This window comes from Euwallacea fornicatus, chromosome 27 (genome assembly GCF_040115645.1).
Source record: "Euwallacea fornicatus isolate EFF26 chromosome 27, ASM4011564v1, whole genome shotgun sequence".
NCBI classification, from domain to species: domain Eukaryota; kingdom Metazoa; phylum Arthropoda; class Insecta; order Coleoptera; family Curculionidae; genus Euwallacea; species Euwallacea fornicatus.
Genome location: NC_089567.1, coordinates 2,965,580 through 2,977,488, shown reverse-complemented (window position 1 = coordinate 2,977,488; position 11,909 = coordinate 2,965,580). Strand labels below are relative to the sequence as shown.

The following is an 11,909-nucleotide window of genomic DNA, read 5'->3' as shown; positions in this document are numbered from 1 at the left end:
TTGTATACATGTAAGTAGTTACTAAATGTTTAACTATTCAATTTCGTATTTTTGAAAACCTACAGACCTAAGCGGATAATGAAGTTATCTACATATGCATGTAAGTACTCATGACTGAACTCTGAAGAAGTAATAATTCGCCACATAGTCTAATTACCAACCTGCAATCGAGTATAGTCACATTTACATGGGTCCGAAACTGCTACGTTGTAAAGATACAGGTCATTTTAATTAAAACCTTAATTAGTTTTTTTTTAATTATCTTTGTGCACAAAAAGGCGAAATTGTGTCAATTTTGCGTATGAACATAATTGAAGAGAGACCCAAATAATAACTTTGTTGTTTGTTTACCGATGTTATGATTTATTTAAATTTAAATAGCCATCATTTTTTGTTCGACACGGTATATCATTTTTTAATTTAAAAAATATTCATATTAATATTAATTATTGATATAAATTTTTCATTAAAATTCTTTAATGTTTGACCTCTTAAAATTTATCTCCACACTAATTATTAACACCCAATATAAACACATACTATACAAAGTGTTTCTTAATGGATAGTAAAAAATGAAAAAAGAGAATTATATAGCCTATTTTAAGATAAAAACTCCATCTAAAGGATTGTCCTACATCGCTTTCATTTTGATTTGCAGGGTGCATAAATTTAATTTTGTTTTCGATTTTCATTAGCTTTTCTATTATTTGTAAAGTCAATTAACTGAACGGTGGTGGTAACAATAATTTCAGCATTATAAACACACTCGAATAACAAAGTCCAATTTGTTTTCGATTTTTATTAATTTATCTATTATTTGCAAAGACAATTAACTCAAAATTAGTAGTAACAATCATATTAGCATTATGATATACAGGGTGGTTCAATAAGAGCGCCTCGGACGATTACGGCTTTATTAATGGTTTTCATGAAAAATTGTTTTTACACTTGTATTTACGACCTTATAGGGCACATTTTAAAAATATTGTCATTTATACGGGGTGCGCCAAAAAAAATACAATTCAAACTTACTTTTTTTTAAATATTTTAAATTAGAAGAAGAAAATAGTAAAAATTTGTATAACACTCAGTAGGTCTAAAGCAAATTCTCATTGAGAAATTTAACGAAATGTGAAAATGCAAGGGTTAAGAAAAAAAAAATTCCCACATGAAATTAATTATTTAATTATCTTTTTTCACCGGTACATCTTAACAACAGACTTCTTTAAGTTGAAAATAGTTTTCCCGAAATTTGATATACAGGGTGAGCAAATATTTTTACTGCTACTAAAAATAGTTACAGCTTACTCACTTATGATTTAGAATATCTTGTTTATTTTAAATTAAATGTAGACATTTTTATGTATTCATTAGAATCACTATTTAATGTCCTTTCAAGTGATACCAAAATGTCTTATACCTATCTTTAACCGTTTCTCGTAAAATGAGGTTTTATTTCATTTTAAATAACAACATGACATAAAACAAAGTACTGTTAGGTTATATCTTGGATTCGTTCCCATGGTTACAAAAACAAAAACATCAGACTATAATAATTCTAAAAATTTCACAACTTTTCAAAATATACATTCGAAATGACGATAATTCTTCTAATAGTCAGTATATGTTTGATATTAGTTTTGGGAACTAAAAATAACAAATTCTTCTTTACAAGAAAAGTTACTTGATACTTAAAATTAGAGAATGTAAAGAAAATAGTTTCTTTTTATACTTTTTTATAAATGTCATAAAAAAAGTTCTGATGGAAAATATTAAGAGCAACGACGAAAAAAGTAACACCCTATTGAATATTTTCAATAATTGTTATTTCAGTTTGTTCGTAAAGTTAAAGTGATTGTTACTATCAATTTTGAGTTAATTATCTTTATAAATGACAGGGGAAATAATGAAAAAAAAATAAAACTTCAACACCCTGTAAATGAAAATAGAAGCAATTTATGCCATGCCTTTATGTAAAGTTTCTATATTAAAATAAGTTTATGATTCATACATTTAATTTTTTACTATCCTTTAAGAAATACCCTGTATAATAACAATAGGCCGATTTGGCAACTCCGCTTATCAGCTGACCGTATACCGCACTGTTCTGAAAAACCGGACGCTGAAGGCGGATAGGAGTTTCATACCATTAAAAAAAGTAAATAATTGAAAAAAGTTGAATTTTCAGATCTTTAAAATTAATTTTTTGTTCCTGAATTTTCAGCGTACGTTTCCTTTTACCTTATCGTTTATTACATTTTCTTTTAAATTAAATCTAATAAATATTTTATTACCGTCCTATAATACTGATATTTGTTTGCACTATTTCTATTGTCCTGTTCAATATCTGATTAATTGAAGTGGAGTACCTACTGGAGCAAGTGGAGAATAAAGAGAATACTGACATACACTCATGGGTAAATAATACTGATACTTATCTAAAAAGACTAGTAATGAGTAAGCTATAAGGATTATTCAAACGAGGAGATTGGTTCAATACCAAGTAGTACTTCTGTCATATCTTGATCATTTTTACATTGTGCGATTTATTCTCTAACAGTTGTTAATGAATACTATATTGCATTGGTCTTTTGGTTGATTTGGCCTCATGGTTTACCAAAGAAAGTCTTGCTGTAATATAGACGCTACTGTAAAGTCTTGCCCTTGCTTTTTCCATTCATGTGGTTTTTTTAGATGGCAATAGGCAAAATTGTCATTGACATTGGAAAATATTATTGACTCTATATTATGGCTGCTAAGTCATGGCAGCGTTTTCTTAAGAAACTGTAGCTTACACAACAATTTTGTAATCAATATTTTTGCTTGCATCACACTTTGATTAAAAAAAAAAAAACAGTATATTATAAAAAGGAACACCTTTATCTTTTAGTATTACAAGTAACCAGACTTTTGAAATCTTAACTTAATTTTAATAGTAATTTTATGGAGTTTGAATTATTAAATAATTAACTGTTAAGTAGATTCCATAATGACATATTCAGTCTATATGAAATGAATTGTTATTTTAGGGAAAGGAGAGGAGTTCTTGGATCTGTCAAACACAAAAATTAGGAAGCTGAATAAGTGTAGACCCAATGAGTGTCAAATCACAGAATTGGTGCTCGATGATAATGAACTTCAAAGACTAGATAATATTGACTCATTTGTGAAATTGGAAAAGGTAAGTACTTAAATATATTATTTATCATGTAAAAAAAAATTAAATGGTATCATCAAAGATCTTTCCATTTATATTTGTAAGATTTATAAGCTGACATACATTTGCTCTAAAATCAGAACCTATTTTATGGTAGTACATATTTTTGCTTTGGAATTTAAGAAGATAATTACACTTTTTTCCATATATCCTAAGTTGTGTCTCCAAAGGGGAAATTTAGGGAATTAAAAGTTATTTGCAATAATTGTTGTGGGCAATTTCATATTAAAATACTTTTCTCCATTGATCTACCATTAGTGGTTTTCAATATTCATACACAACAGATCAAAATTTTCAAAAACTATATATTAGATACAATTTAAAAACTGCATCACATTTGTCTCGTGTTGTAGAATCTCCTTACAAATGACTGTGTTTGCCAAATGACTTTGTAACCATAGCGACCTTATTTTTATGTGGAAACTTAGCTAAGAAATTTATGGTTTTCTTGAAAAATATTGGTAGCTATGCAATGGCTTAAAAATTACGTTAAAAATACTGAGTTGACTATTTTAAGTAACTCGTTTTTCTTTAAATAAATTTTTATAAAAGAAAAAAATTTATTGAAATGTGCTGTAGAAAAGTTCTAGTGTTTATATCTCAACTTGATATTTTAAATCAGTTACTACTTAACTACTATTTTTGCTTCAGCTCTCTGTTTGTCGTAATCAACTCCTGCGTATGTATGGTGTCTGCCGGCTTCACAACTTGCACACTTTAAACCTCAGCAACAATGGAATTCTCATGATTGAAGGGCTAAAGGAGCTTATTGGGCTTAAATGGCTTTGTCTGTCGGGCAACAGCGTTAAGGTTTCTATTGTTTAACTTTCCTTAACACTATATTTAGTAAAATTGTTTTTATCGCCTTTGCAGACCATTGAGCATTTAAATACTAACATCAACTTAGAACATTTGGATTTGTCAGAGAACAGCATTACACACGTCAGTGATCTTTCATTTCTTAAGAATTTAAAGGTAAATTTGTTGATGATCGTTATTCATGTATCTTAACTCCACTGCTAACTTGAAACTAATCTTTTATTTCAGAATTTGTTTTTACATAAAAATAAAATAAATCATTTAGGACAATGTGACCGCTTCTTGCCAGCAAGTCTAACAACACTAACCCTAGCTAATAATAATATTGGGGATTTAAATGAAATTTCTAGGCTTGGACACCTAGTCAATTTAACCAAAATATCAATTGCTAATAATCCTTGTGTCAATATGACTGGCAGTAACATGTATCCTTTATAGGTTGAAAATAATTTTTTAGATAGAATGGGTCGTCAAGCTAACTAAAGTTCTAGTTTTAAAACAGACTTTTATTAGTTTGTGTTCTTTTGTTCATTTATAATGAAAATTTGAAATTATTTTGAAGGTTTACATCATTTTGACGTTCATTTCCACTTGATACGTTGTTAATAAATAAATAGAACAAAATTATTCAACCACAGCTGTTAACATTAAATACGACTCCTTAATCAACATACAGAGGTTTTGACTATAGACCCTTTGTCATAAACTGGTGCTTAAATGTTAATGTAATTGACGACTATGTTGTGGATGCCATTGAAAGGTATTTTTATGGATTGTCTCAAAAGTAATGAGAGTAGTCCAGAAAATCTTTAGTTAGGCTAAGAAAATATATATTCCAAGTCATCTACAAGAAGGGCCAACATGCAAGTTAGTCAGATTAGCCTAATGTAGACATGTGCTCCTCGCTTGTGGTTCGGGACTTAATCATTTTCCTTAAGAAATATTGGCAATTATAACACATAATTGTCATATAATCTCTACTCTTTGGAGATGTCCCACCTATTACTCATCAATGACGAAATAAATAATAAAATCGCAACTCATCAAAATGTATACTCTCATTGCTTTAGAGCCGTACCCCTATATCTCGTTACTAATATATGACAGCTAAAAATATCATTTTTATTCGAAATTTCTCTAGTTTAAGGGCAGAGTGGTTATATTCTCAAGGCAGGGGAAGAAATTTTAGAATTGGTGACCAAAGAGAACTTGTCAACTACTTAGCCACTGTCTGTCCTTTAACAGGAGAGACACTGGAAACTGAGGAGGACAGGAAGTTAAGATTAATCCTAAGCAAGGCTCAACATCATCAACAACAGCTAAGAGAACAATCTTCTAACTGTAAGCTTACTAGCTGTAAACTACTTATTATCATGAATGTTATGTTTTACTTTTATAATATTTGAATAGCTTCACCGCAACCATCCCCTGCCAGCAAAAAGAGAATGCAGCAAAATAGAAATTCGCCTAGATTAAATTGTAAGTAATGACATAGACGCCCTAATATTTTGAAAACGCGAGCAAAAACTCGACAATTTACTCGAACATTGAAAAACAATAGATGATATTTTTTTACTTTGCTATTTTTTGCGAAAAGTTGGAAAATGTTCCGTTGAGATCAGGTCAATGGCTTAATTAATTTTATGGTCGTCGTTTGACTTTTATAGCTTCCCGAGCCTCAAGTCGTATTAAATCTCCCGATCGAATGTCTCTGAGTTGTTACAATATTTTAACCGGTAGCGGAGATCATGATAACAGTTCTATAATGACGCAAAGTTTGGACGCTTCAATATTGAGACAGAGTATTGCGAAAAATATGACAGAGTCGTTGAGCAATTTTCCCACACCTGACAGACTTCGAGGTATTTTTGTCTCAAACATTAATCAAGTACATTTAAAAGTTTGGCGGCTTCCAGATGCAGCGCCGATAAACAGTCCGTTGCAGGCAGTGACTAAAATGGTTCCAGTACCGGAAAGTCTTATGAGTCCCGATTACAGACCTCCGCCTTTAATTGAAAAAATGAACAGAACGCAAAAGACGCAGGTTTCTAGCAATTCACCCACCAAAGTAAAGCAAACTGAAGTTGTTCGGTCACCTAAGTTCAATAGGGTGTCTTCATCATCCTCAAGGTCACAGATCAGTGAGAGTGGAAGGAAAGATCGTGGAACACCATCTCCTAACAGGCAAAGAAAAATTGTGGATTCTAATTTGAGGTATCTAAATTGCCTATAAATTTCGGTTAATATTAAAAAATAAATTTAGTCTATGTAGTTGCCGCTAACTGTTACGTTTTTGAAGTTAAATCAGCTTAAGAGCGCATTTTAGATTATTATATATAATTTGAAGCACCCCTCTCGCGCTACAAACACATGTGTTCAGAGAAACGACCAATAAAAGTGACTCAACTGTCACTGTTCTAATATAAATAAAATACGAGTGATTAATTTATTTAATATTAATTTAGAAGAGAAGTGAACAAGAAACCTTCAATTTTGCGGGCCAAATCTCCCAGCAGTGAAGATGAGTCTGAGTTATATGATTCGAAGCTTGAAAGAATTCAATTGAAAGCTGAGGAACGAAGGTAAAAGTTTCAGATGTGAATTCAGATATTGGTTTTGTTCCAATGATAATAATCAGTGGTTGATTCATCTTATTATTTATATCCAGAGTGTCTTATTTAGATGTTCTCAGCATTGTTATCTCCGAAACAGTGCGTATTACAAAATAAACGTAATGGGAGAAGATATATTTTTGAAAATTTGATATGCCATAAAGAGCACTGTTAAATTGCTTTTGGTTTCTGAAATTTTGTAAACATTTTTGCAGAGAGTGGAGATATTTAAATCAGGAGTTTTGTTCTTTTTAAATTTTACAAAAAAAGACTATTAAAATACAAAATGTATTTAAGAAAATGTAGGAAAACTATCCGTCTCACTAAAAATGTACCCTAACTTTGATATAAAATAAATTCTAAGCTTACTATCCGATTTTATTGATTTTTTACTTCCAATTATAGGCTAATTTTTCACAAATTACATATTTTACATTTTTAACCAAGTCCGTTACCATTTGGATCTTTGCAATTTCTTATGGAGCTACTTTATATAGAACATGACACTGCCTGTTTCTCATTTCTTATTGCATTATTTGCAGTTTTTTCTTGCTATGCTATTCAAAGTTACTAAATTTACAATATACTTATTTGATGCATAGTGATATTTTTTAGGATGCAAAAAGACTTTGAAAACAGTAATGAGAAAGTTACTCCAGCTGCAATATGTATTCAAAAAATGTGGCGAGGATATTATACAAGAAATAAGGATAAGGATGTTCAAGAGATGTTTAGAGTCTTACAGAATCAGCGCGCCAACAGTTACATTCAGTAAGTATTTAATTTTTTAATTTATGACTAATCAGGACACTATTTAACATAGAGTGAATCGGAATTTGCTCTTACATATGGTGTGTTTTAAATTGGTTCTACATATGTATGGACCGCGGTCATCATAATATATTCAAAGTTGGTTAAACAGGTAGTATTTTAAAGAATTTTACTTGTTTTAGAAATAGCCTTAAGCTTAGCCATTTTCCATAAAAATAGAAGTAAGTCGAACTCAACAATTTTTAATTTTTTCCACGTTGTTTCTAAACTAAGCCAAAGATTGTTTTTGCCAAAAGTGATACTACTCTATTTTATTCCCCTTATTAGCCCTTAAAGAGACTGTATGTATTGACCCATTAAAAAAAGTACAACCATATGTAATTTTTTGTCACTAAAACATATATTCCAGGGAAAATTAATTACTCCGCAGGATTCTACGGCAAAGACTACGGGTACAAATCATTATATTGCGGTCTCTGGAGTCAGTGGTAGTGTCTTTTACGCACCATTTTTATTCCATATAGAGACACCCTGTAAATTACATTTTATTTTATTCTTGCCTTTACAGTTTATGTTGTTTTGTAAAAAGATAGTTTTATTGTACAGAAAACTCTCTTCTGATATGGAAACAACTAAGGCAGCTTTGGAGAGCGAACGCAAAATTCAAATGTTGCAAACGGAGGCGATTAGTGCTTTGTGGAAAAAAGTTTCATCACTACACACTGTAAATCCTGACGGTAGTTCATGCAGCCTTAACATGACGAATTTGGCACCGAATAACTCCGAAGTGGTTCGAGAATTGGCTCAAACCTGTTCGGTTTTGCAAGAGCAGGTTTGGCAAACCCTCAACATATGTTATGCATTTTAATATTTCATATTATATTTGTTTGTCGTAGATTCAACAACTTCAATACTCCATGCAAGACATCTTACGGGTAATGTCAATGTTTAATCAAAAGGCCGCCATTGGGCAACAATTAACTGACAACGGAATTGCTACGCAAACCGAAATCGTTGCCGTTCATACTCCTCAGGTAAAGTGGCATTTTGGAATTTTTTTTCTTTGGATGCCGCGTTAGAAAGAAATTGTTATTTTTAGGGGGAGGCAGGGAAAATTTTTCCTTTCCAAAAGCAGCATTTGCAGCAGTCACGACCTTCTTCTTTGCCATTGCCTGTCAGCCAAAGAAAAAAGGAGAATGTTGAAACTGGACAAGTAAATAAAGAATTGCGTCAGTTTGCCGGAACATTGGTCGATGGTGTTATACGAACTGTATCTGAAAACGTTGACACACAGGTAAAATTATTGAAATTATGAAGACATTAAATTATGACCTATGTTTATTCCCATATTATTCTTGTTTACAAAACTAAAAACAAAAGCACAAAATAGATGTGTGCAGACGGCCTCAAAACACGTCAACTTTGAGTAAAGATTGTTTTTGATACCTACAGTTTGACCTCAAAAGATGCACCAAATAATATTAGAAAACTCTGTATTCTAGCAATACCAATTCCTTAACTTAGAAAACCGAAATTTGGATATCTAGTCCATTTATTTTTATGGATATCTTTATTTAACTGTAAACTCAATAAGAACTGATTTTTCAATGTCCTATTAAATTATATGTGAAACAACCCACAGTGAACCGTAACCATCCGTCAAAGTGTCTTTTTTTATTATGGAGGTGTTTCAGAAATGTATCCTTACCTCAATTGCTAAGCTTTAATTTCAATTTAAAATACGCTTCATCGGCCAGTTAACTGTTAACTGACAGCTTTCACTCTTTAACTGAACATTTAAAAACAGTTCTATGGTATGGATGGAAAATTTCTTCGTAGGACACCCTCTAATAGTAAGTTATATTTCAGTTTATTAATAAAAAGCTGTTTAACTCTCCTTTAGATGTCTGAAAAAAGTAATCATTTTTTTATTTTTTGATGGTAACATGTGAAAATCACATGAACATAAAGTCACATGGATAGCGGTCTGCTTAAAGCACCTACAACGGGTTTTAAGGTCCTCTACCCACAGCTGTCGTGTGTCAATTGTATTGCGAATTACCCTATATGGTAGATATATTCTTTCATGATTTGGGAATATTCTACAGGAACCACAATCGGCAGAACCAGAACCGAAAGAAGATTACACGGTTGAAGACGCTGAAAACGAAGACAGTAATATTTCTGTCGAGGAAACGTAGCGTTTGACTTGCTGTGGTATCATTAAAATATACATTGTTTCGAAATACTCTAAAATTAAAGAATCATAATGGTTGTTGTTGTGGTCGGAGAATTTACTTCTAATAGAGTTTGTTATTCGTGTTGCCTCAAAGCTGCATAATTTAATATGTGCAATTGTGGCCATGGTGGGTGCTAATGTCTAGATATAACTTTGTATGATGAATGAATAGTATGGGGACATAGGAAATGGTAAGAGTTCCAAATTTGTTGGACTATTTCAACAAAAAAAAACTTATAGAAGAATTTCGGGCAAAGTGGAAGACCTATGGTTTAATCATACATAAAAAGTAAAGTAACAAATTAAAAAAAAATGAAAAATCTGTTTTATTCTTAGAGAGGTATACAGTCTGTTCCAAATTGGTTTTACATGAATGTTTGCCTCGATTATCATAAGAGATGTAAAGTCAATTAAATGGGGAAAGCTTTAGACTATTTTATGAGCAATATATACCTGGTGTTAAAATTGCTTTAGGTTTTACCTAAAGTACTGCAAAAAAAATGTAAAAAAAGTGTTGTTACTTCTTTTTACACTTTTTGCTGATTAGTTACTGTGAAAAGATAGGTTTATGACTTGTGCAATAATATATTTCCATTGAGGTTTCTTCTGTTTTAGTTCCATAAGCAAAAAATTCTTTAGTATCAATTGCCTTACCGTAAGTGAAAAAAAAACATAGTTTAGTGACTTAATACTCATGTCTTCAGTTTCCATTTGCTCCAATTAATATTTTCCATTTAGCTCTTCTTTAAAATTCAAAAGGGTTTACATTTAGTTATTTGCGTTTTGGGTGAATACATGTTTCCGTAAAAATTATTCTAGTTTGTTCTATCTCTTTGGAAGAGAAAATCAGTTTACTACCTTAAGTAATGTAGTTTTAATTTACTACAGCCTGATCTAATTATAATTTTCATATTGTCACTTTAAAATACAAATCCTTATCATCCTATAGGCAGTATTTCTCATCCGATACATTATTGTCGAAAGAGGTACTCAATCCAGCTAGTTTAGGTATTTTAAATAATGAATTTGGTTTTTCCCCATTATTCGACTTTGCTCTACGTTTCCCTATAGGTTGCATGAACTCATACATATTTTGATAAAAATGAACTAGCTTTATCCCTATATAAATGTATTTCAATTTTTATATGTATGTACCAACGTTAAGTATTGGCAGGATAATGAAGTCAACTAGAGAATAATACAATATGTGTATTATTCTATTGTTGCACACTAAGCAACATAACATTTTGTTGGACATTAATTACGCAACTTTTGTTCAAATTTACAAATTTTAAGATCTCTCACCGTATCCAATGTCCCGGTTTTATTAATATTTACCGTTATGCCTTTTATTTGACAAATGTTTGCACTAAGACTGGCAGCAAATCTTTCACTGATACTTTATACGAATAAGGCGAAGTATTAAATGCACATTAACAATTTTTGTAACACTTTTATAAAGTTCATTAAGCTAGTTAAAGCTATGTAACAATTTAATATTATTTTCAATCTCACTAATCACCAAACATCGTTAAATATATGTATATGTATATAGGGGTTGACTTATGAGCTTTACTCAATCGGACAACACAGAAAACCATTCTTTCGTAAAAATGACTCACCTAAAAGATGTCTTCTCCCGAATCTATATCTAAAGTGTTTTTTTCTTTCTTATTAAATAAATTATAAAACTGACTCTAGTCGTAATATTTATTATTTGTTTTTAGCTTGAATAAATGATTTTACTGAAATTTTGTTATCATTTTATTTTATCTCGTATTAATGCAAAAAGGCGTTGAGGGCGTAAACTCGGGCAAGTCATACAAGATATTTAATTATTTATTTTACGTCGAGAAATAAACTAAGCAACAGCTGAACCGTTAGAAATGAAACTTAAAGATAAATTTGAAATTATATCCTCTAAATCCACTGAACCTACTTTTAAAAGCGAAAAACATTCAGATAGATGATTCCTTGGACTATCATCTAAGGACATTTGAAGTCTCACGTTTTGTACAAAAAAAAATCGTTCTCTGAATGTTGATAGGACGGCAATCCCAAAAGTTCTCACTGACTACTGTTGGATGTGACGTATACAGGGTTCGTCATTACTCCGGCCTTGGTTCCTGGTGTCTTTGTATAAATATCAATATGAAATGTTTAGTACAGTACTCATTTATATTGGAAAGCTGCATGATTTAATAATATTTTTTGTTTATACAGAGTGTTCTGTTTTCGCTGGGCAGCATAA

At 31.0% G+C, this 11,909-nt stretch overlaps 1 protein-coding gene across 3 annotated transcripts; it reads left to right on the top strand.

Moving 5' to 3' along the window:
• Positions 1–2,095: 2,095 nt before the first annotated feature.
• Cep97 (centrosomal protein 97kDa) lies at positions 2,096–11,409 on the top strand. 3 transcript variants are annotated; one of them, XM_066297068.1, is made up of 16 exons: positions 2,097–2,417; positions 3,030–3,181; positions 3,869–4,027; positions 4,091–4,192; positions 4,265–4,461; positions 4,713–4,796; positions 5,178–5,377; positions 5,447–5,515; positions 5,704–5,898; positions 5,953–6,250; positions 6,502–6,618; positions 7,264–7,419; positions 8,026–8,251; positions 8,316–8,453; positions 8,519–8,713; positions 9,528–11,409. In XM_066297068.1, the coding sequence occupies exons 1-16, from the start codon at positions 2,414–2,416 to the stop codon at positions 9,618–9,620; spliced, it is 2,385 nt and encodes a 794-aa protein (XP_066153165.1). In that variant the 5' UTR covers positions 2,097–2,413; the 3' UTR covers positions 9,621–11,409. The 3 variants fall into 3 exon arrangements, with proteins under 3 accessions (XP_066153167.1, XP_066153165.1, XP_066153166.1); XM_066297069.1 differs by lacking the exon at positions 2,097–2,417 and adding an exon at positions 2,956–2,972; XM_066297070.1 differs by lacking the exon at positions 9,528–11,409 and having other exon boundaries at positions 2,096–2,417; positions 8,316–8,458; positions 8,503–8,592.
• Positions 11,410–11,909: the final 500 nt, after the last annotated feature.

What these genes read in the sequence shown, in the direction of transcription:
- Cep97 (XM_066297068.1), top strand. An exon ending in CATTTCTTAAGAATTTAAAG is followed by an intron (nt 4,193 to 4,264) that starts GTAAATTTGTTG and finishes CTTTTATTTCAG; the next exon opens with AATTTGTTTTTACATAAAAA. An exon ending in GTTCGGTTTTGCAAGAGCAG is followed by an intron (nt 8,252 to 8,315) that starts GTTTGGCAAACC and finishes TGTTTGTCGTAG; the next exon opens with ATTCAACAACTTCAATACTC.